Source organism: Filicampus tigris, chromosome 15 (genome assembly GCF_054856515.1).
Source record: "Filicampus tigris isolate MCC_2025a chromosome 15, RoL_Ftig_1.0, whole genome shotgun sequence".
Classification (NCBI taxonomy): domain Eukaryota; kingdom Metazoa; phylum Chordata; class Actinopteri; order Syngnathiformes; family Syngnathidae; genus Filicampus; species Filicampus tigris.
This window is the reverse complement of record NC_141231.1, coordinates 19,533,815-19,555,249: the sequence shown is the minus strand read 5'-3', so window position 1 is coordinate 19,555,249 and position 21,435 is coordinate 19,533,815. Positions and strand designations below refer to the sequence as shown.

The window sequence follows — 21,435 nt, the reverse complement described above, 5'->3', positions numbered from 1 at the left end:
CTTTAACTCCATGCTAAAGTTAGCTGACATTTCTATCACTGCAGTAGTTGATTGTTATGATTGTTGTTTGACAGTTATGACTGTTGTGTTATTTGTTCCGTTCAACGTTACAATTCTTGTGTTATTTGATTTGAGTTTGATTATGATTGATGTGCTGTTTGATTGCGTTTGAATGTTTGTTATCATTCGGTTCCGATGATTATTGTGTTTTGAATCTTCTGGTTGTCGAAACCTTCGACCTTCTTGAATGACAGCTGACTTTTGGCGTGAACAATGAGCCGACGCGTCAGTCTGGTCGGACCGATGACGTCACTGTATGGGCACTTTATTGATTGAAAAGCACAGGTTGATGTAAGTCATATTATTACATATATTTCCCTTCCATCGTGAGTAAAAAAAAAACACGTGGCATACTTGGAGCTGCTTTAGTTCATAAATGAGGATAATAAACGTGTGCCCGTGTCGTGTCGTGGCAATTTTGCATATGTGGGACTTGGGCGTCCTCTTCAGGCGAACGCGGGGAAATGCAACAACATTATGACCACCTGCACTCTCTAATTGAGTTTCTCAATGAATTGAAATTTAATCATGATTTTGATTCTATCTTCTTACAATCTTAAAAACATAATTGAAGGAAAACGATAAATGCCCAAACGGTGCAGTGTGTTTGACAATGGTCCCTTTTGATATTGTCCACAAAAGTTTCATCATAGTTGAAATTAAATTACAGGGAGAAAAAAAAAAGACGCAGCACATCGAGTACATTTTAAAGGGAAACACGTTATGTGGCGGGTCGAGGAGAGGAGGACGTCACGCAGCAGCCGTGCAGAAGGAGGAGCCATGCTGGGCACAGGAAACACCATAGTGGCTAGACTGCATGTCAGCGCGCCCGCCATATTGGATGTGGAAAACCTGCTCGTCAACTAATGCAAGTCGGTCGACTGAACTCCTATGTCACTTTTCATTGGATGATTATAAATAAAGTCACGTTTAGAATATATACAGCTAGTAAACGACGAGAGAAGGTTTGAATCCCAAGAGAAGGTGTAGTCTAATTTTCTCATCTCAAGGGAACTTTGGAGTCCCAAGTGAATGGTCTAGTCCCGAGTGAAGGTTTTTGTCCAAAGAGGAGTTACTTGTCCTCACAGAAGGTTGTAGTCCACTCGGACGATTTTCATCCCAAGTGAAGGTTCGGGTCCCAGGAGAAATTCTAGTCCCGAGACAAGTTTCTTCGCCATAGAGAAAGTTGTCATCTCAAGAGAAAGACCTAGTCCCAAATGAAGGCTGTAGTACAGACAGAAGGTACTGGTCCCCATGGAGGAGGTTCTTGTCACAACAGAAAGTTGTAGTCCGAAGAGAAGGTTCTCGGGCACACAGAAGGTTTCAATCTCGAGTGAGGTGCTCGTGCCACGAGAAGCCGCTAGTCCCAAGGGAATCGTCGAGTCCAGGGAAAGGTCCGAGTCCTTGGAGAATATTCGAGTTACCCATATTACACTCTGGTACAAAATGAAGTTTCTTGTCCCAAGGGAAGGTTGGAGTCCTCCTGAGAGAAAATTCCATACGCAAAAGAAGGTTTGAGCCAGAGATAAACTTCTCATTCCAAGAGAAGGTTATAGACCGGGGAGAAGGTTGGAGTCCAGAGAGAAGTTCTCGTCCTGGGAGAATCGTCTAGTCCCGAAAGAAGGTTGCAGAGGAGAGTCGATTCAAGTCCCTCCGATCACTCCACTTTTCCGCATCCAATATGGCGTCTTCGCACAGGAGCGCTAGCGAGCGGCTTCAACATCGACAAGTCCGAGGGGGGAGGACGGGGGCAGGTGCAGACAAGAGGGGGACGCGAGGAGGGACCGGCCCGGCTTGTCGCTCTGCGGCAGAGAGAGAGAGAGAGAGAGAGAGAGAGAGAGCGAGACGCCCGCCGCCGGGTTTGGAGGGGTGGGCCCGCATGGCCCCGCCACTCGCCGCTCGCCGCTCTCACTGTCAGGCCACCGCAACAGGTGGCGCTCTAAGCAGAATAGAATTCACATAACTAGCTGATTTAAATTGGAAAAAACAACACAATGAATAAAATCACAAATCTTTGGTCTCTTAGTGCTTCTAATGATAAAGATGTGAATTGCAGAAAGGTCGTTGAACTGATTTGACAGAACTTGGCCCTTTATAATTTGTTTCGGAAATGAACAAAGAAAAATCGGAAAAGTTCAGCCGGTTTTCAGAATTATAAAAGCGTTGCACAAAAAAAGCCACAAGGCCGGTCAAGCAATGGCCCGCAAGCGGGGCGGGGTACCTCAGGGCCGCAGGGGCGCAGCGTGCGCTCCGGAGCAGTGGAAGTGAACGTTGCGCCAGCGTCCGTCGCGGCGCCGCCACACTCTGGTCTCCTCCGATTGGCCGGAGCGCGGGCGGCCGCCGGCGTCCACAAACTGCGTCAGGCGGACGTAGGCCACGCAGGCGCCGTCCTCGCCCATCATGTGAACGTGCGGGTTGAGGATGGTGGTGTGGACGGCCTTGGCGCTCTTGGACAGCACTGGTGGCAGACGCGCACCATCGGTATGCTAGCCGCCACCATCGTCACGATACCGCCGCCGTTAGCGTCGCCGCGCTGGACGTCGCTAGCGCCAGTCGCGCTCGGTCCTCACGTTTGTCGACGTTCGGTTGTTCTGATCGCTGTTTTTATTCTTACGAGATCCCTCCGGTTCATTGTCGCGATCGTGTTACGGAACGATTGTTTTTCTTGATGTCGAACGCCAGAAGCTGGGCATTCCGTCCTTTATGTGAGCGACCGGTCCGTCTAGCCGTCACGCTTCACGGCTACGACCCGAATGATTATAATCATTGTTAGGGCTGCTCCATTATGTAAAACGTATTCATCATGGTTATTTTGGTAACAATTGAAATCACGATTATTCAAACGATCTTTTTTTTTTTTTGGGGTACAAAACAAGAAGACAAATAAAATTGAAGTAAGTTCCTTTTGGACCAAACAATTTATTAAATGAGTTATGACATTTTTTTAAAAAAGCTGCAAATGTACAGTATAAATTAAAGTATGATTTGTGTAAACAAACAAAAGTTCGGCTTCGTGTTGAACTTGGCCCGTTTTGCTACTAACTGCCCAGGAGCAACACCGACTTTCTCCTTGTGTGACATCATTAGGCAAGTGTACTTGATTGTTCAGTCAACATTTGGACACTCAGTTGTTTATAAATGGTCCCCGAAAAGAAATCAAGTGTAAAACAAGAAAAAAAAATTTCAATTGTCGGGTATAAATGAGTATTAATAATCGTTTTTGAACGATTATGCCAATTTGTAATCGTGGAGTGTAATAATCGGAATTGTAATTGGATTAATTGCCCCGCCCTCATCATTGTGCCCGATTGCTATGATTTTTGTGTTATTTGTTATGTTACAATTGGTTTGCACGATTTTGTTTCATTGCTACGATTGTTGCAATCACTGTTTTTGATGGTTGTGATTCTTGTTTTGTTTTTTAATTGTGAATTATTGTTGCTGTATTGAATTCGTATGATTGTTATGTGCCATTGTTAGGCTCTTGCTATAATCATTGTGTGGGATTGTTACGGTTGTTGTGTTTGACGGCGCCGATTTTCGCGTTGCAACTTTTGACCGCCGTTGTCATTGAGTTTGAATGTTACAAGTCTGAGATGCGTTTGGTTTGCTCTGTTTGTCGAAGCCAAAGCGCCGTCCGATTGCTACGGCAGCTGCGTCGCGTTCATTCCGAGTTGCGTCGGTCGGCGACGGCGACGGCGGCGAGGCGCGCGGTTGCGCTCGCGGCGTTTGCCTCTCACGGTTGTCAAAGTAGAAGCGGTGGAAGTCCATCCCCTCCACCAGGTTGCCGAGACCGTCGGGCTGGAAGGACGTCAGGCCAGGGTCGCAAATCTTCCTGCGGACGCACACAAGCGGTCCGGACGATGACGAGCGGCAGCGGCGGCAACGTGGCCGCAAATCAAAGCGCTCTCTAATAAGGTCATCTCAAACAACAAGCGGGGCGCCGCTGGAAATAATCAACAGTTTCCATCTTTTGATGCATTCACAAATGTTTACGTTTGACATTTTGACGTGACTTTGTGGGGATTTGCGCGACTTTGAATGCCGCGTCCATTCACAAAGCCGGCCTGTAATTACTCCTTTAATCTTCCGAGGACAAATACATTTGCACGTCAATCCCGTTAATGCTTCTTTGCTAATGGAGCGCCAGGCCGCTCTCCTAAACTGCCCCCCCCCCCGCCCACCGAGCTCCCGACTCACGCGTAGGCCTCAAAGTCGCCGTTGTTGACGGCTTCGATGAGCTGCTCCGTCATCTTGATGATCTCCTGCTTGCGTGCTGCAAAAACACAAGAAAGAACAAGATAACATTTCCGTTTATGGCCTTGAAAAAAACAACAAAAAAAAGGGTTTGGGGAGGGCTAATCCAAATCGTTTACCATGCTAGCAATCGACGACGACTAGCCAGCTTCTTGACATATGACGTACGCAAACAACAAGAGGAAATGATGATATGATATCACAGAAACTAAGGCAGCGGCGTACATCCACATAATTCAATTGACAAAAATGTCATGTCTTTGATGTAGCCGTAGCGTTAGCGTAGCAATCTCTCACCTTTCACGTCTTCATCCTCGATTGTCGTGTTGCCGCTGTCTGACGATTCCTGCAAGCAACGCACAACGGCTAATGCTAATGAGCGCAAAGTCTGACTCGTCACAAGGGCGACCTGCCGCTCAAATGTGAAAATCAATTCTTGACAAAATAGGACGTGCGGCTCCATTTGGAACCCCAAAACACTCAAGGGCAGTGGCCCCAAAACACACACACACACACACACACATTCTGAAAAGCACACACACACGCATGTGCACTGCACAGTGGGGTCGCTGGGCCACTGTTCCACATGGGTTTTGAGCTCAAAAGGGCCCTGACATTACACACGCAAATAGAGGGGGGGGGGGGGGGGTTGGTTTGGTTAGTTTAAGTTGGTCGACGTTGGTTAACGGAAACCCTAACAGAAGCCCGTTTGGAGTGATAGGCGGACAAAACGGGGGATAGACGCTCAGAGGGGGGTACTTCGTGCCGCTACTTGCCGCTGCGAGGGTCAACGTTACATTGAAAAAAAAATAAAGAAGTTTGACCCCAAGAGGGCCCCCAAGAGCCACCAACCCCATGTCGGCTACGCAACACAAAACCAAAAAAGAGTGAAAAACATGCAGTGTGAATGCCAGGCCACTAGTTGGCGTTGTCACTTTAAAAAGAACAACATACTTCTTTAGCATGGTGTGGACGTGACTTCAAGTCAGGTCACGTACTGAGTCATGTGACTTTCACACAGACTCCAGCAAAGCAGAGCATTCGCGCGCGCGCGTGTGCGTGCACGCACCCACTGATGATGTAACATCAGATTAATCATCTGGACGCAAATAATCTGAGATTAGCACCACTCTCCAAAGGTTGGCTGGGGGTGGGGGCTCTTTTTGGCATGATGGCGGGGGGGGGGGGGGGGGGGGGGAAGAAAAGAAGAAGATGAAGGTTAATGAAAGGCAGGCGCAGGGAAATGTGTCACCTCAAAGAAGCACGCGAGAAATTAGAAATTCACATTTTCTTTGCCACCCGATTCCAAGTTGAGTCACTTCATCCTGAGTATCGAGTAACAATTGTGTTCCAATACCTCGGCAATGCGTTCATAAGGAGTTGGGGGACACAGGCGCCGCCCATGACAGAGAAAAAAAAAAAAAAATAGATTTTTTTTTTTTCGGTCCCAATTTCCGATGTTATCGGATCGGGACAAGTATTGGTTTCAATTATTTCCTGCAGAAATTGCAAAAACATCAATATTTCAAAGCTTTTTGGTTTGAGGGAAATAAAGCAAAGCCCAGAAATAGGGAGAAAAAATAATTCCATTTGTTTGGATCGTTTTGATTATTTCTTAGAAGTCAAAAGGTTCAAATTGCAATTAAAATATGCAATTTGAATTTTGCGATTTTTTTCCCCATTTTAAGGCCATATGGCCCAGCCTCCACTCACGCACATTGATTAATCCGTTGATTGCTTCTTTGATTCATTGATGAATCGGGACATTATTTCAAACAAACAGTGCAGAAAACGCACACACAAAATGTCGACGAATCAGTTACCGTTTTGGTCCGTAACGTTTGTCAGAAAATCGGCAAAAACGTTGAGGGCTGTTTTCCAAAGTAAAAACGAGTGTTTGCAAATGTCTAATTTTCAAAGAACTCCGAAATAATCCGTCTGCTTTCACGGAGGAAAACGCAGACCGGAGAGTTCAGTTCAAACGACTCATCGATGATCGTTTGACAATCGATGAATCGTCGCACCTGCGGAAGGCGTGCGCCGTCCTACCTTGCCGTCGGCCTTCTTGTTGAGGAGGCTCCTGGCTGCTGCCGAGAGGCACAAGGACACACCCTCAGCGGGGAGCGTGCACATGGCGCACCCCGTTTGCACCCTACTCGCTCGGCCGCCGCACACGCCGAGTGTCCATCCCCGCACATCGGCGACGCTCTTACAAAAAAAAAAAAAGAGAATCTCTCCCCCTCATCTCCTCCCTCACATGAAAGCGGCGCACAAGCACGCACGTGAAAGATCGTGGCGTCACATGATGTGAGATCAGCGCCAGGATCAGCGGGAAGTCATTTGCCGTATAATCCCAAATAGTGCCGCCGGCGCACTTTACGCTCCAGATGAGATGACAGCGGCCGCCGTTGACTTGCCTCACGAGAACTTTGTTTGGAAAAAAGTCGGTTTCTTTAAAAATGACTTTGTTTGTCAGAAAAAAATAGAGTTTGCCTAAACGAGGAACTTTGCTGACCAAAATAAAAACAGACTTGAGGTTTCTGTTTGTTTTTTTTTAAGCTTATTTGTGTGACTTTGTTTTTAACAAGCGTTTGTTCATCAAAAGAATGATTTTGCTGCAGAGTGACTTTGGTTAACAACTTGGTTTACAACGAGATTTTGTTTACAAAAGGAGTGTGAGTTTCTTCAAAAGACTTGACAAAACGTGAGCGTTCAAGTGTTTGCTCACAAAAAGGGGATTGTTTATGTAAAGTGAGTTTGTTTATCAGTTTTGTTGACAGAAAAAAAGATTGTGTTGACAAAGTGGGAGTTTCCTTGAATAGAGTTTGTTTCCAAAAAGAGTGGGGCGGGGTCAGCACAGTCCGTTTATTTAAAAAGTGCATTTGTTTACAAAAAGCCAAGTGTGTTTGGCAAAAGCGTGAGAAAATGTGTGGTCGTTTGAAAAAGAGAAAGCTTGTCGACAGGATCAGAGGGGGGCGTTTGTTTACAAAAACACACGAAAAAAGTGAGCGCACTGACTGCGAGAGGTTGCTAACAATGAGTGGTTTTGTCGGCAGAAGAAAGCGCCCGCGTGCATCTGCAAAAGAAGAGCGATTTGTTTCCAAAGTGAGTTTTGTTTTTTGTTGTTTTTGAGGCGAGTGCGAGTTTGACCGAAGAGAGTTTGCTTGCCAAAGGGAGAGCGAGTGAGTTGAAGGCTCCAAAAGATTTTTTCCCATTCGTCACAACTTTAACGTCGACGACCACCACTTGTCGCCCGCTCGAGGCGGAGGCGAAGGCGCAGGCCGTTTACCTTGGCGAGCGCGGCGGCGGCGGCGGAGAAAGAAGGAGAAGGAGGAGACCAAAGGACGGCCGGCCGGGAGCAAGACGGCCGGCCACGCAGCCTAACCTCCGTCCGGACCTTGGCCGACGCCACTGGCGGGCACGCTGCTGACCGGCGCCGCAACTAAAAGCACACAAGAGGAGCAGGCTCACGCGCGCACCAGGCCTCTGGGGGGCGCAAAAGGTGACCCGCACCTTGAAAAGTCATCGAGTAACTAACTTCACGGCGAGTCCTTTCTCGGATTCAATCAGTGGTTTCATGACTTCCTGTCAACGTAGGATAAAAATAATTTGTGTGATCAACAATTACAATGACATTTGTGTATTTGATCAAATGGGTGGGTAATTTCAATTCACTTCATTAAAAGTGATATTTCACATGTATTTACTCATTTCTTTCATTCGTTTCATTCATTCGTTTGTTGATCAATTAATTGTACGATAAGTAAAGTACAACTATATTCAAGTAATAAACAGTTTTCCAAAATTAGAGCAAAAGGACGTCGCCCAACGTGGGGCTCGAACCCACGACCCTGAGATTAAGAGTCTCATGCTCTACCGACTGAGCTAGCCGGGCTTGATATACTCACACGTTCGTTGGGCTTTGTATCTCAAACACCTCCGGGTCCTCAAAAATGGGTGAGTGGTCGCCATTCTGACAAAACAACTGAACGGGCGCCAGATGGCGTCAAGACAAAGTCATATTCACAACGTGGACAATTTCTTGATCTTGGATGAGGCTAACATGTGTGAACATACAATAAGGACAATAGACAAACGCTTGCAGTTTGTATTTTATTTCATTTCAGAAAGAAAAGAGCTTTGTCCGTCAGGGTACCCGACACAGTGTTTGGGTACCTAAAGGGGCGGAGCTAGACAGTGCATTGATTTGTATTGGTACTTTTTTTTGTCCTCATCAAGAAGAACGACATCATCCATTTTGTTGACAGTGTCACCTTTGTCCTTTTGCTTGGACTGATTGGCACCTCATGACGTCAGCAACAAACCGGAAGTCGGCCACGAGTCGCAGCGTGTGGCGGCGCCCACGGCTCAGAACTGCACGGCGCTGGGCGGGATGTCGAACATGGACGGGTCAAACTGCTGACCCTTGAACGGCGAGCCCTCCGCCTCCCAACCCTTCTTCAGCATTTCGTGCACCTTCTGCGCACACACACACGTACACGAACATGTATAAACACGCGCACACACCAACAACAACAACAACAACAACAACAATATGCACGCACGAGCAATAACGCATGCGCCACTGCGCACAAACGGCCAATAAACAATCGCGCACAGGCACAACCAGACAACAACCAATGGACAGACACATGCACAAAAAACACACTTGCACGCACAAAGAGGAAGCACACGCACGCACATGCAGTGGCACTAAGGTCACAACACAAACACAACCACAAATACAAAAAACAATCGTACACAAACAAAACACACACAACACAATCGGGACATACAAACAGAGACCACAAAGAGAAGCACACACATGGACAAACAACACACAGAAACTTGCACACACAATCACACATAAAAACAGACACATACACAAAAAAACACACGTGATAACATAACCGGACACACACATACAAAGAGACAAAATCGCACACAAAAACCACACTAACACTTGCACACAGACGTCTTCAAAAAGCAGACAGGCACTGGCCACCACAAGGTGGTGTGGTCAAATGGCGCCATCCTGTGGCCAATTGGCGCAAAGCATGCAGCCACTTGATTACGAACACTATCCAATAGCATCCCATCGTGAAAAAAAACTCCCTTTACAAAGCGAATGATGTCACGATTGGGTGTTCCGAATGGAGTGGCAAAGTGCTTAGTGCGGGATCCCCTTTCAGGATGCACCCCCCCCCCCCCCGCGGCCCAATGTTACTGTTGCGCACACCGACCATCTCGTGGCTCTGCGGCTTCCCCTGCAGCTTCTGGTGGTAGTCGAAGGTGAGGCGGTCCAGGACGGCGTGCTCCTCCTCGTCCACGCTGGCCATGGAGCGCTCGCGGTTCAGCTTGTCCACATCGATCTCCTCCTCGCCCTCCAGGACGCACTTCCACCACACCTCCGACGACTTGTTCAACGACAGCTGGACGCCGGAGCGCAAGGGGGCAGACAAACGTCCACAAAGGGCGTGAGGGGGAAAAGAAGAACGGGGGAGAATCTGGAGCCAGCCCAGAGTGCTGCTGGCCAGGTGACAAGTTGCACGGTATGTCAAGAAGGTACAAAGTGGTCCGTTACCACAACGCATTTTCCCGGTTCGAGGCTCCACAGGGAATCCTCCGTGTTGATCTTGTGCGAGAATTTGCCCTCCACCAGCGTCCGCTCTTCGGGCCCCGCGCGGACGCAAACGCGCATGCCGCCGCTGTGCAGGCTCACGCTCACCTGGGGACACGCACGCACGCACGTGACATCGCCGCCCTTGTGGCCGCCGTTGCCGTCGCGCTCACCTGCTTGCCCTTGACCACATCCTTGGGCACAACGACGCGCACCTCCACGTCGTTGTAGTCCTGAGACCACTGGTACTTGTCCCGCACGGCGCCGTTGTAGCTGTCCGAGTCCAACGCTGACACATTCGGCTTTGGCCTGAAACAAAAAAAAACCCGCCGAGCGTCAAATCCACGCTGCCTTCAGAGACAATGCGAAACATCACAACTCCAATTTAGTCACACGGTCCAGTCGAGTGGACCAACGCGCTGCATTCGGGGACACTGGGGAACGTGACGTCCCAACCAAGAAGGTACATCACATCTCTAAATAAAGACACATAATCATCATGGGGACCAACAGATGCTGTGTTCAGGGACACTAGGAAATGCCACAACCCCACCTCAAGACATGCTGCATTCAGAGACATTGGGATACCTCACAAGCCCAAATACAGTCATTCGGGGACACATGACAACTCCAACTAAAGTCCTCTCTCCTTTTGTCATTTTTCTTTCAATTCATCCTTGATTGACAGGCAAAAACTGACTTTGCTGAGTGGGACGCCGCGGCTTCCTGGTCGCCTTGAACCACGGAGGCGTCCCTGCCATCAGCCTGAGGTTTGGCAGAGGTTTCCGACTCCGCGGGAAGATCCGAGTACAACGAAGCGCTCGCCACCTCCGTGGCCTCCGACGTGACCTCCAGCTCCTGGGCCGCCACAGGAACCGCCGCCATCGCAGCCTCGTCCCGTCGCTTCTGCGGCTCGTGGAAATCCGCGGAAAACTTCTCAAATATCTTGAACGTCTGCACAGGTTAAGGGCAGATTAAACTTGTTACATTGTGTATACTTTGTCAATAAAGTTACCATCAATGGAGGAAGTTAAAACTAGCTAAGAATGCTGCTTAAATGTCAAAAACCTTTAGACAAAATGGAACCAATTTATGAATGTAAAGTGCAACTACAAGCATAATATAAACAGTTTTTTCAACGTCATCATTTTTGTAAAGAAGCCATTTTTGATAGGCTTTTATTTAAATTACCGCTAAGGTAAACAAAGCTAACTTGTATTGCTGGTGTAAAAACGTCAAAAATGACAAAACGTCGCAGTGAAACCAATTTACGAAATTAAGTTAGGATATTAGTTATGAATGTTTTTTTTTCGTTAGGGTTGACTCACTCAAATACAACTCAAGTTGTATATGGTCACTTTGTCAATAAAGTTCAGTTGAACGGACTTACAGTAGTCAAACCTTGCCAGAAATGTTTCATTTGTGACAACATGTCGACCGCATGACAAAGATGAACCAATTTCAAAGCTCCAAAACAAGTTGAATGCATGTCAATGCTTTTGTTAGGTCGAAAAGTGAGCGCACCTTCAGGACCATCTTCTCGGCTACACCTGGCGGGAAGCCCATTTTGTCGCCGGGACCGGAGAGGAGTCGATAAAAGTCGGTCTTGCGGTACAAAAAGCCAAAGTAGACTTGCAGAAAGTCCTGAATGTTGCCGACGTGCTGCAGGATGCCGAGCAGCGCGTTGTCGTACATTTCCGTCATCTCGAGCGGCGACGACATGGCGATGCTTTCCGCGTTGCTCCTTCAACGCTGTTCCAAAGTGGCTTAACACGCCGTCAGCGTGCACAAAAAGAGGAGGAGAAGAAGCAGTGGACCTTTGGAGGAAAACGATCAATGTTTACGCCAGCTGCGCTCCATTTCTTCAGCGCCTGTGCGGTGGTTCCTTCCAGAACAATGTCACGTTTCCGGCTGAACACCTTCAAAATAAGTTGTCTATACGTTGAGTGTAACGGGAACAAACCAAGCGGACATAGTAAAGCAATTAAAACAAGTAATTACAATGTACATACCACTACAATGTGCTATAATAATAGGTGGACAGCGGGTGTTTACCCAGCTTTAAAACTATGTAAAATACTATAATGTGTCTACATCCGGTTCCTTCATCTATAGTCATCCGTTAAGGACCGGGAACGAGAGAAAAGATAAATAGTTCTGTATAAAGTTCTACCTTTAATTACAATATTATAATTATAAATCAAATTCTATATTACTTACTTTGTTCAATTCAAATTTGTAATTATTTTTAAAATTGTGTTTTTAATGATGTATCATCACGGGGGACCGCAATAAGGACGAGGTGAATGTAAATTGCGTTAGTATCGTAAACGGTGAAAGCAAGATGGCGGCGCCCTTGAGCAGCATAGGATGCTGGAGGTTCCTGGTGAGTAGGCGATTTAAACGAATTTCGGGTAACATTCAACTTTTTTTTGTATGGAAACATCTTGTGGCTAACAAAATTGAAGGCGAAAAATGGCAAATATTCCAGGAATGTTATAACCCTGCTCATAATGAAATAATCTGTTTTGTGTGCAGGCTACAGTGAGCAGGTCAGGCCCGCCCGGAAGCAGAGCTCTTCACGTCACTGCAGTTTGCTGCAAGGTAAGGGCAGCTGTGACGTCACGCCCCCTTTGCCCAAGTAACAACGATGAGCGTTCGTTGTTCTTTTGCTGGGCAGAACCGAGCCGCTCGCATCCGAGTGGGGAAAGGCGACCGTCCCGTGACCTACGAACAGGCCCTGAAACCTCACCACATCGGCCACCACAAAGGATGGCTGTCGCAGCACACCAGTGAGTCTTGAACCATGACCTCCGCCAAGGCCGCAATTTATTCCGGAATGCAGATTTTCTATCTAGCAAATAAAGGAAAAAATCGATATAACCCGTCCAGAGTGTCCACAGGAATGTGTGGCACTTGTTATACAAAGGGGGGGGGAGTTCACTACCAACGTTATGTGACTTCTCTCTGGTTTGGGAAAATAAAAAAGCGAATCCATTGACAAGTCCATAATGATTTTTGTCAAGATATGAAAGTTATGTTTTGTTTTATGTGTAAATTTGTAACAAATGACCCTTTTTTTCACAACCTTCAGGTCAGGCTCCCTCTAGTGGTACACAAAGAAATCCCTGCCCAAGTACACTCTGAATATACATTTGCATTTAATATTGTTTGAAACCTGTTTCCGTTGAAACTTTTCATTTCATTTCATTTTTTCCCGCCTGAATATTTCAACTGTATTTCTGTAAACCTTGAGGTGTTGTTGTTCCCATAATATGGCAACTTTATCATATAACTATTTGTTTGTGTTGTAATATTACTACCATGTATGATTTGAAGTTTTTCAAAATGTGAAAGTTGTCTGTCCGCGTCCCTGCCAGGTAATCTAAAAGGCGAAGATGGCGCGGCGGAGCGCGCCGTGGAGGACGCCTTCATCCGCCGCTTGATGTTCGGCACCTTCCACGGCTGCCTGGCCGACGAGCTGGTGATCAAGCGGCGCGCCAACGTGCTGACGGTGTGCGCCCTCATGCTGCAGAAGATGCCGCCGCACAAGTTCTACTTCCTGATCGGATACGCCGAGTCGCTGCTGTCGCACTTCTACAAATGTCCCGTCAAGCTGGACGTGCAGACGCTGCAGGAGAAGCAAGTGTACAAATATCTGTGACGGCCCATTCGCCTTCAATTTCCCGTTTCCTGTCGCGGCGGCCCAGCGCTTTCTCTTACCGCGGTCCCAGCAGCCAGGGACACTCACGAGGTTGTTTGCGTTGGCCTACTCGGAAAATAAAAGGAAGTGGTGCTGTGCTCACTTGCTGATTTTGTTTTCTTTGTGACGATCGCTCCCCTCCCCGCCAAAACAACTTTACTTCTACCTTCTCCCGCTCTCTTGTAATCAGCAGTCAATGATGGGTCGGTTTCGCCCAAAACACTCGTTTCAGAGCAAAAAGAGGAGAAAATAAGTCAAAAGAATCCCCGCGAGGGAAATATCGTTTGCCTTTGGCTGATCTATTCTCACAACAGACTTTCTACTACCCATCGCGAGACGTACCTTGTCGATATACCAAACGTAGAGACTGTGCTTGGATGAAATCCGTTTGCTTTAGTCAGGATGAAACCAAAAGATGTTTGCCATGAAAAGACGAGCGTCATTTTTGTAAATTCCTGGTCGATTGCAATGGGAAGTTTACTTGAGCCCAACAGAAAATGATGGAAGAAAAACATCATCCCAAAAAGATGAGAAAGCTACTTTTGATTTATTTCCATTTGTCACAGTGCAAACATTCACAGCGAAGGCGTCGGCAGTGCAAACAGTTGCAACACATAACGGCAAAACAATTTAAAAGGTGGCCGTTTCATCGCTTTGGAAATATTTGGTGGAAAGTGTGATTTTTAAAAAGTGACCGTGGCCCGGAGATGAGGGAATCATTTGGGAAAAAAAAAAAACTTGCAAATTTCGTTTTGCACGACAGTCAACAGGCTTCAACGGAATTCAAGCGATTTCCAGAGTTCAACTTTCATAGTGGGCTTCCTCATTTGAAAAAGTGAACAAAACAAGTCGCGCTTAGTCGTTGCGAGCTTCATTTTCACATGTACGTACCGAAAGCCCCCGCGCGGTCACGATTATGGTCATGGGCAAATTTGTGGATTTTCTGAGCGAACCTAACCCATGAAAAACTCCGCTCTTTCCCTTTTTTGTGCTGAAGACGAAGCCATGTCCCGTAAAAATATTGCTTGGGGTGCCATCTGGCACCAAGCAACTATGTTGAAATGAGAAGAGGAGCTTCATTTAGTCCGGCTAGAGCCGAGTTGTACTTTGCCGCCATCTTGTGGCATCCATCAACTTTTTTTTTTCTGTGGGGGGGTTAATTGTGCAATTTTTTAATAGCGGGAGTGACAGCAAAATTCAAATTCATCACAAAAAAGAAAAAAATGAAAAGGAGAGATTGACATGGGGAACAAGGCTCGACAAAACAGGAAGCGGCGCGCGTACTTAGACGCAGGAAGTAGGTCCTCATGACTGACGCTAATCAAAATGGCGGCTTTGGTTCCGCTGCTTTTCAAGTAAAAAAGAAAAAAAGAAGAGAAGAGGCGTCTCACCAACGGCGTTGACGTCGGAGCGAAAGCGCGACGAGACGACTTGTGGGCGGCCCTCAGGTGGAGAGGGCGCGGCATCCGGCGCCCTGGCAGGACTGCAGCTTGATGAGCCGCTGGTTCATGGTCTGCAGCACGGCCGGGTCCACCTTCTTCACGATGTTCTCCAGCTGGTGGGGGTCCGAGCGCAGGTTGTACACCTCCACAAATGACTGGGGGCGGGGCACAAAAAAGGAGGCGGGGACATGCTTGGATCACTCCCTGCTGGCAGAGATTTTGTCCATTTTCAGCTAGTGAAGAATCCAAAGTGGGGTGCGACCATCAGCACCGTAAAAGCATCTCGGTGCCGAGGAACTACATTGGAGTTATTTAAGGAGTTTCATCGAAACAAAAGTAGTGCTTTGCTGCCATTTTGTGGCGTCCGAGCGCCAAGGGACTATGCTGCAGCGAGTCGAGGAGCTGCCTTTTAACCAAACTAGTCTTTTGCTGCCATTTCCGCGGTAGCCTGGCGCACATTAACGTTGGAGACTTGAGTTGAAGGGCTTCTTTTAGGAAAAGGTAACGCTTTGGTATCATTCTGACGATGGGGAACTATGTTGGAGTGAGTTGAGGCGCATTACACACAAGCGGTGGTTTGCTGCTGCGAAAGAACTACGGTAAAGGGAGTTGAAGAGCTTCTTTTGGACAAAAGTAGTGCTTTGCTGCCATCTTTTGACTGTCGGTGCAAGGAGCTAGGCTGAAGTGATTTGGGGCGTCTCATTTGAACAAAAGTAGCGCTTTGCCGCAATTTTGTGGCATCCCGATGCCATGGGCGGAACCACGTTGAAGTGAGCTGAGGAGCATTCGTTGAGACAAAAGTAGTGGTTTTCTGCCATTTTGTGGCATCTTGGCGCCAAGGAACTATGATGAAGTAGGTTGAAGAGTTGCAGTTACACAAAAGTAGCGCTTAGCCACCTTTTTTTTGTGGCACGTGTAGGCAATTCTAATGCGTCACCATACGTCTGCCCAGTCGTGCGGAAGCAACTTGCGTGCGTTTACCTCGCTGTCGGCGAACTCGCAGTATTGCATGTCGTCGCGTCCGTCCAGCGTCCGGACGCAGGCGTACGTGTTGTTGAAGGAGTCCTCGCACACGCAGTCGGGGAAACATTGCTGGGCAAACACAGCAACGCAGCGAGAAAATTCAAACGACGCGCTCGCCCGCTCTCAAAACGCAAAATAACAAATTCGAGTCAACATTGTACGTATGCAAAAAAACCAACAACCAAATGTTCAACCAAACTGTATCACTTCATCCTGACCACTAGCCTAATGCTAACATACAATGCGAAACAGCATAGTCAGGCTAACAGAAATGAGCACGGTCACCCTGGGCCCGGCCGACACGCGCCGGTCAGTCTACTCACCGCCAGGCCGGGGCCCTTGTTGGGGCAGGTGGGGTCTCCGCCGGACAGCCCCTCCCCCGTGTGCTCCACCAGGAAGAAGGGCCGCGCCGAGCCGTTGCGCAACGACGGCGCCTGATGCACAAGAAGAGCGCGTTAATTAGCTCACGTTGACGTTTTAGGACGCCCGTGTCGTCCGCCGACCATCAGCGGCAGAAAGGATTGGCCGTCCGCGTTGGCGGCCGACTCGTTGATGCCGGCGATGTCCAGGATGGTCGGCGCGAGGTCGATGTTCAGCACGGGAGCCTGAATGACAACAAGAAGGACAAACGTTGGCCGCAACATCCACCGCGCAGATTGCTTCTTTCCGTTTTCGATTGGCTATCGAAAATGTTTAAAAAACGTGACAGGTGACATTTTGGAAGTTGCTATTCTCATCTTTCGCGAGATAAAAAAAATCTGAATTCAATTTGAGGCTTGAATCAAAAATACAAAATTGGCTCATACTAGCTCCTTTTAAACTGGCAAAAATCAACTGATTCTTTGTTGAGGTTTTCCCTGTTTTTTTTTTTTTTTTTAAACTTTACAAAGTACTGTAATGTATGTATTGTTGTCAACGTTAAAAAAGGGGATTTTCTTCTTTTTTTTTATTAATTGGCTGATTAATCAGTTATGGCAATTTCAAACGACCAAATTATGAAATCAGTCAGGCCGGGACTGAAGGAGCCGTTCCAGATAGCAGTCAGTCACTCAGTGTGAGCACAAAGCTCTCGGGCTCCTGCCAGAAAGCAAAAACATGTCGGGAAAAGCCTACTAGAACATCTGAACTTGAACAAAGGTTAACCCGAGTGTGACCGGTTCATTCTGAACACAGCCGCATCTGCAGCGATAAGAGGGAGTGCGCAAAGATTGCGCAACAAAATAACCAGTCACTTTTTCATTCATTTGGGGGTTTTTTTCGACTGCCAATCAAAAGCGCAAAGAACGAGCGTGTTCGTGCTTCTTTTGTGACCTTCAGCGTGACGTTGGCCTTCACGCCGGGGCCGCGGACCAGCAGCGGCGTGCGGATGTCAAACTCGTACAACTGACGCTTGTCGATCGGCAGCGAGAACTGACCTGTGGGCAAAAAAAACATTTGAATAAATAAAAATCACACCGCCACCGCGTTGGGAACCTGCTGGTGAGTTCAGGGACTGCACGAGTTGGAGGTTGCGTGCGTGCGTGCGCGTTCCGCTGACCTGTGTGGTAGCCGTTGTCTGAGGTGAAAAAGACGTACGTGTTGTTGAGCTCCTTCATCTCCTCCAGCTTCCTCACCAGCGTCTCCACCAGGTCGTCCACCGACAGCAGCGTCTGCCACCTGGGGGCGGGGTCGCGTGGCCGAGGTCATCAACGGCGCCATCATGCTTTTTGTCATAATCCTCATTGTATATTCATCGGCCTTGTCACGATCGTCAGAATTGTTATCGTCGCCGTCTTCATAATCGTCACGGTCAACTCACGGCGGTCATTGTAAATGTCATATTCTCCGTCGTCGTCATCATATTCAGTTTCCTCAATGGCATCGTCATCATTGCAACTGTCAGCGTGCTCGTCATTGTTGTCCTAAATTTGAGAATCGTCATACTTGTCATCGGCATAGTCATCGTTTCCTCATTGTCATCTCATAAACAACGTCGCGGTCATTCTCGTCGTCACGGTCATCATCAACGTTGCCATCACTGTGGTAATTGTCATTTATCGTCTTATCTTCATTGTCATAGTCGACAAAATGGTCTTCATCATCGCCATCGTCGTCATGGACATAATCGTCATCGCAACCGTCACCGGTGTCGTCACGATGTCGCCAGCCTCGTCGTAAGCGTCGTCATCGTGATCGCCACCATATACGTCGTCGTCCTCGTTGCGATCGGAGTCATCGTCGCCGCCGTAACGGCGCCCGGACTCGTCAGAATGCTAATGGTGACGGTGGCGGTGTTGCCGTGGCACCTCCTGCGGTAGGCGTCATCCAGGAAGGCGAGCGAGCTGTTGGGCATGGGGTTGGCGGGCTGGCGCAGCAGCCAGTGCTTGTCCTGCCAAGCAGGCAACGCCGATTATTTGGAGTGGGCGCGGGACGCCGCCCCCGCCCCCGGCGGCGCGGCCCGAGCCGGGCCTCACCTTGGCCGCCTTGTCGAAGCTTCCGTCCCTGGGCGCTTTGACGTCGGCGAAGCGCCGGCGGTACTGCGGGGCGGCGGTCCAGGGCGAGTGGGGCGCGGGCGGCGCCAGCATCAGGAAGAACGGACGCTGAGGGCTGCGGTTGTCCAGGAACTGAAGAGAGCGGTTGGCCTGCGGGCGGGAAAGCCCACGGCACGGTTGGCGGAGGCCCCGCCCCGCGAGGCGCCGTAGACGGACTTACGATGAGGTCGGTGAGGTAGTCGCCCGCGTAGTCGTCGCCGTGCTGCTCCTCGGCCCCGTTTCTGGACAGGGTGTAGTTGTAGTAGCGAGAGTTGCCCACCTGGGGACGCACGCAACCACGCTCACGTTTACATGGATGTGCGCGGCGGCGAAGGCGGCGAAGGCGGCGAAAGCGACGTGCGCGTGTGCGCGGCGCTCACCAGCGCGTGCCACTGGTCCCAGCCCGGCGGAACATGGCCAACGCCGCCCGCCTCTTTCTTGCCATACTGTTGACAAACAGAACAAGCGTCAAGTGGACATCCCGCCTGAAGGTCCCGCGTTCACGAGTTGGCTCTTCCGTCCGCCGCGCGTCCGCACGGCAGTTCAACGTGCACTTCAACTCTATGCTAAGTGTCAGCTTAGCGTGGGCGCCGGCCCCTGCGATTTTTGAATCGCAATAGTTTGGTCGGCGTTGTGCATTTTGCATTCGCAACCAAAGGCAACAGACACAAGCCGTCTAAGAGACGGGAAAAAAAACAATGACCGGCGGACTTTTCACAGCGCCCGGCTATCGCAGATGAGAAGAGGAAAAAAAAAAGGGTAGGGGCAGGGGAAAAAAGAACCGCAGACTAAACTCTCAAAAAGAGTTGGTTAAAAAAAAACACAAAATGGGCGAAAATCCACTCTTTGGCTCAAGCAAGCTATCAAGGTGCCACCACGTCCCAATCTGCAGCTGCGCCAAAGTAGCGGAAAGGGAGAGTGGTTGTGTACTGCGTTTGTGCGATCACGTGAGTGTGTACGCGCCAGTCGTGTGGAATCGTTTCACTTCTGAATACGGCCACCTGGTTGAGGTACTTCCCGGCAAAGAAGGTCTGGTAGCCGCTCTTGCTGAGGAAAACGGGGAAGGCTTCCGACTCGCCTCGGCTCCGCCAGGCGGCGCCGGAGCAGTTCCCGGCCAGCGAGTTGTTCCTCACCAGGTGATTGTGAGGGTAGCGACCGGTCAGGATGCTGCAGCGGCTCGGGCAGCACAGGGGCGTCACCGTGAACTGAGGGGGAGAGCAAGAAGGAGGTCGCTCGCGCCCCCGCCGGTCGGACGAGCCGAGGAGTCGCACGGACGACTCACCGAGTTGACGAAGGTGGCGCCGGCGTCTCCGATCAGAGATTTGGTCTTCTTCATTGGTGTCTGGGAAACAGGAAGTCCAAGGCGAGGCAAAATGCAATCAGCAACGTCAAGGCGTGAGCTTCTCAAATCAACAAGACGATTGCAAAAACCTTCACTGAGAGTGGAAAAGAAACGCTGGGGGAAATTCTGCCGTCTTACGTCAGATTCACTCGACATACGCACGGGACCTCGGCGAACGAGCTCAATTTCAATTGGTACGAAAAGTGCAGAGCGGGACACGGCTGAACAAATAACGGAAGTCGATCGACAGGTAACGACCCATCGCGGCTGAGCCGTTTTCTGAAGCTGAGCCGTGATTGGTCCTTGTGAGCAGTCGTGATGTCATTTTCAGTCAACAGAAGTGACAAAATGGCCGCCCCCAGAGATGGCGAGAAACGAGCGGATTAACACTTGGTCCGCAAAGGCAGTATTGATCCGAATGCCCCGTTTCAACTCGTGGGCCTGCTGGGAACATATTCTTGGAAAAAAGATGTCTTTGGGTTGACTTCCACTTTAAGCAGCGGGGCAAGTCACAAAATTGGGAGACAAGGTGAACAATAGCATGGTGAGAAAGACAACAACACCTTTTTTGGACGGGGATTATAAACAAGCAGCGGAGGCGGTAAAATTGATCCAAACCAGCAACCAAACCAAGAAATCAAGAAATCAACTGGGAAGTTGAGAAAAGTCCAGCAAGCAAATAGTGAGCAGGGGGCCGCGAGGGGGTGCAAAGGTCCCGTGAGCGCCTGTCTGTCGTGTCGTGTCGTGTCGTGTCGTGTCGTGTCGTGTCGTCACTCACCATGCCCCCCAGATGTTGGTCCTGGTCGTCGGTGACGATGAGGAGGATGTTGCTGCTGAGCCCCCCGCCGAGCGCGCGCCTCGCGCCGCAGGTGAGCAGGGCGGCCAGCGCGAGCACGCGCAAGTGTCCCGCGAGCATCACCGCAGCAAAAACGGACGAAACCGAGACAAAAGCGGCAGCGGCAGCGGCAGCGGCAGCGGCAGCATCCAAGACAGCGCGACAAGTTGCAAGGAAAAGATGACCTACGTGCAGGCAGGCAGGCAGGCAGGCGCGTGCTTACTTGCTGCGGTTTGAGGAAGTGCCGCTGGTCACGTGGGCGCCAGTGGGCGTGAGGAACAGCGTGTCCTAAGTGGACTTTCAACCAAAACTTCACGCCACTCAGCTGAAAAACACTTTTTACGAGCAATAAACAACGCTTTATATACCCCGTGGCGTCGGAGCGCACAAATGTCGTATTTCGGACATAAAACAAATATCCAAACCTGCCAGTGACGTGACGAAGAATTTCAAGACGAATCGGGCTTGGAAAAAAAAAAACACGTTTCAATTTGCACCCCTTTACTCCAAAGGCAACATCCGTCAAGAAATCATCCAAACTGCAGATTTTTGTTTTCCTTACTAAAAGCACTTGTTTTCAAATGTCTTATTTTGAAACCAAAAACAATCAGTCTGCTTTCCTAAAGGCCAACAACATTTCGGA

The 21,435-nt window shown here is 49.1% G+C and overlaps 4 protein-coding genes and 1 non-coding gene across 7 annotated transcripts; 1 reads left to right on the top strand and 4 right to left on the bottom strand.

Moving 5' to 3' along the window:
* Positions 1-290: 290 nt before the first annotated feature.
* LOC147135923 (calcium/calmodulin-dependent protein kinase type II subunit beta-like) lies at positions 291-7,748 on the bottom strand. Its single transcript, XM_086053569.1, has 7 exons — positions 7,703-7,748; positions 6,600-6,744; positions 6,367-6,523; positions 4,615-4,663; positions 4,261-4,336; positions 3,801-3,895; positions 291-2,518 (listed from the first exon to the last, which is right to left on the bottom strand). The coding sequence occupies exons 3-7, from the start codon at positions 6,448-6,450 to the stop codon at positions 2,283-2,285; spliced, it is 540 nt and encodes a 179-aa protein (XP_085909695.1). The 5' UTR covers positions 6,451-6,523; positions 6,600-6,744; positions 7,703-7,748; the 3' UTR covers positions 291-2,282.
* Positions 7,749-8,139: 391 nt separating this feature from the next.
* trnak-cuu (transfer RNA lysine (anticodon CUU)) lies at positions 8,140-8,212 on the bottom strand. Its single transcript has one exon. It is a non-coding gene; the product is annotated as a tRNA-Lys (tRNA).
* A 204-nt stretch (positions 8,213-8,416) lies between these two features.
* On the bottom strand, positions 8,417-12,001 carry nudcd3 (NudC domain containing 3). Its single transcript, XM_086053346.1, has 6 exons — positions 11,462-12,001; positions 10,638-10,891; positions 10,111-10,246; positions 9,902-10,045; positions 9,561-9,749; positions 8,417-8,796 (listed from the first exon to the last, which is right to left on the bottom strand). Exons 1-6 carry the CDS (start codon positions 11,657-11,659, stop codon positions 8,686-8,688), a joined length of 1,032 nt encoding a protein of 343 aa, XP_085909472.1. The 5' UTR covers positions 11,660-12,001; the 3' UTR covers positions 8,417-8,685.
* Positions 12,002-12,102: 101 nt separating this feature from the next.
* On the top strand, positions 12,103-13,742 carry mrps24 (mitochondrial ribosomal protein S24). Its single transcript, XM_086053347.1, has 4 exons — positions 12,103-12,323; positions 12,476-12,541; positions 12,618-12,729; positions 13,318-13,742. The coding sequence occupies exons 1-4, from the start codon at positions 12,282-12,284 to the stop codon at positions 13,599-13,601; spliced, it is 504 nt and encodes a 167-aa protein (XP_085909473.1). The 5' UTR covers positions 12,103-12,281; the 3' UTR covers positions 13,602-13,742.
* A 426-nt stretch (positions 13,743-14,168) lies between these two features.
* gnsb (glucosamine (N-acetyl)-6-sulfatase (Sanfilippo disease IIID), b) lies at positions 14,169-21,091 on the bottom strand. Of its 3 annotated transcripts, none has more exons than XM_086053342.1 (13): positions 20,736-21,087; positions 19,898-19,957; positions 19,575-19,820; positions 18,996-19,061; positions 18,797-18,895; positions 18,559-18,726; positions 18,391-18,473; positions 17,643-17,761; positions 17,417-17,520; positions 16,609-16,710; positions 16,429-16,539; positions 16,064-16,174; positions 14,169-15,237 (listed from the first exon to the last, which is right to left on the bottom strand). In XM_086053342.1, the coding sequence occupies exons 1-13, from the start codon at positions 20,871-20,873 to the stop codon at positions 15,085-15,087; spliced, it is 1,560 nt and encodes a 519-aa protein (XP_085909468.1). In that variant the 5' UTR covers positions 20,874-21,087; the 3' UTR covers positions 14,169-15,084. The 3 variants fall into 3 exon arrangements, with proteins under 3 accessions (XP_085909468.1, XP_085909470.1, XP_085909471.1); XM_086053344.1 differs by having other exon boundaries at positions 19,617-19,820; positions 20,736-21,084; XM_086053345.1 differs by lacking the exon at positions 16,064-16,174 and having other exon boundaries at positions 20,736-21,091.
* Positions 21,092-21,435: the final 344 nt, after the last annotated feature.

Coding starts and splice junctions, on each gene's coding strand:
- mrps24 (XM_086053347.1), top strand. CDS start 12,282: ATGGCGGCGCCCTTGAGCAGCATAGGATGCTGGAGGTTCCTG. Junction 12,542..12,617: donor TCACTGCAGTTTGCTGCAAG/GTAAGGGCAGCT, acceptor TTTGCTGGGCAG/AACCGAGCCGCTCGCATCCG. Junction 12,730..13,317: donor ATGGCTGTCGCAGCACACCA/GTGAGTCTTGAA, acceptor CGTCCCTGCCAG/GTAATCTAAAAGGCGAAGAT.
- LOC147135923 (XM_086053569.1), bottom strand. CDS start 6,450: ATGTGCACGCTCCCCGCTGAGGGTGTGTCCTTGTGCCTCTCGGCAGCA. Junction 3,896..4,260: donor GGCGACTTTGAGGCCTACGC/GTGAGTCGGGAG, acceptor GTGCGTCCGCAG/GAAGATTTGCGACCCTGGCC. Junction 2,519..3,800: donor CCGCTTCTACTTTGACAACC/GTGAGAGGCAAA, acceptor GTCTGCCACCAG/TGCTGTCCAAGAGCGCCAAG.
- gnsb (XM_086053342.1), bottom strand. CDS start 20,873: ATGCTCGCGGGACACTTGCGCGTGCTCGCGCTGGCCGCCCTGCTCACC. Junction 16,711..17,416: donor AGGCCAACGTCACGCTGAAG/GTCACAAAAGAA, acceptor GTTGTCATTCAG/GCTCCCGTGCTGAACATCGA. Junction 16,175..16,428: donor ACAAGGGCCCCGGCCTGGCG/GTGAGTAGACTG, acceptor GTGTTTGCCCAG/CAATGTTTCCCCGACTGCGT.
- nudcd3 (XM_086053346.1), bottom strand. CDS start 11,659: ATGTCGTCGCCGCTCGAGATGACGGAAATGTACGACAACGCGCTGCTC. Junction 10,892..11,461: donor CCGAGAAGATGGTCCTGAAG/GTGCGCTCACTT, acceptor TAACCTGTGCAG/ACGTTCAAGATATTTGAGAA. Junction 10,247..10,637: donor GCGGCGTCCCACTCAGCAAA/GTCAGTTTTTGC, acceptor TTTTTGTTTCAG/GCCAAAGCCGAATGTGTCAG.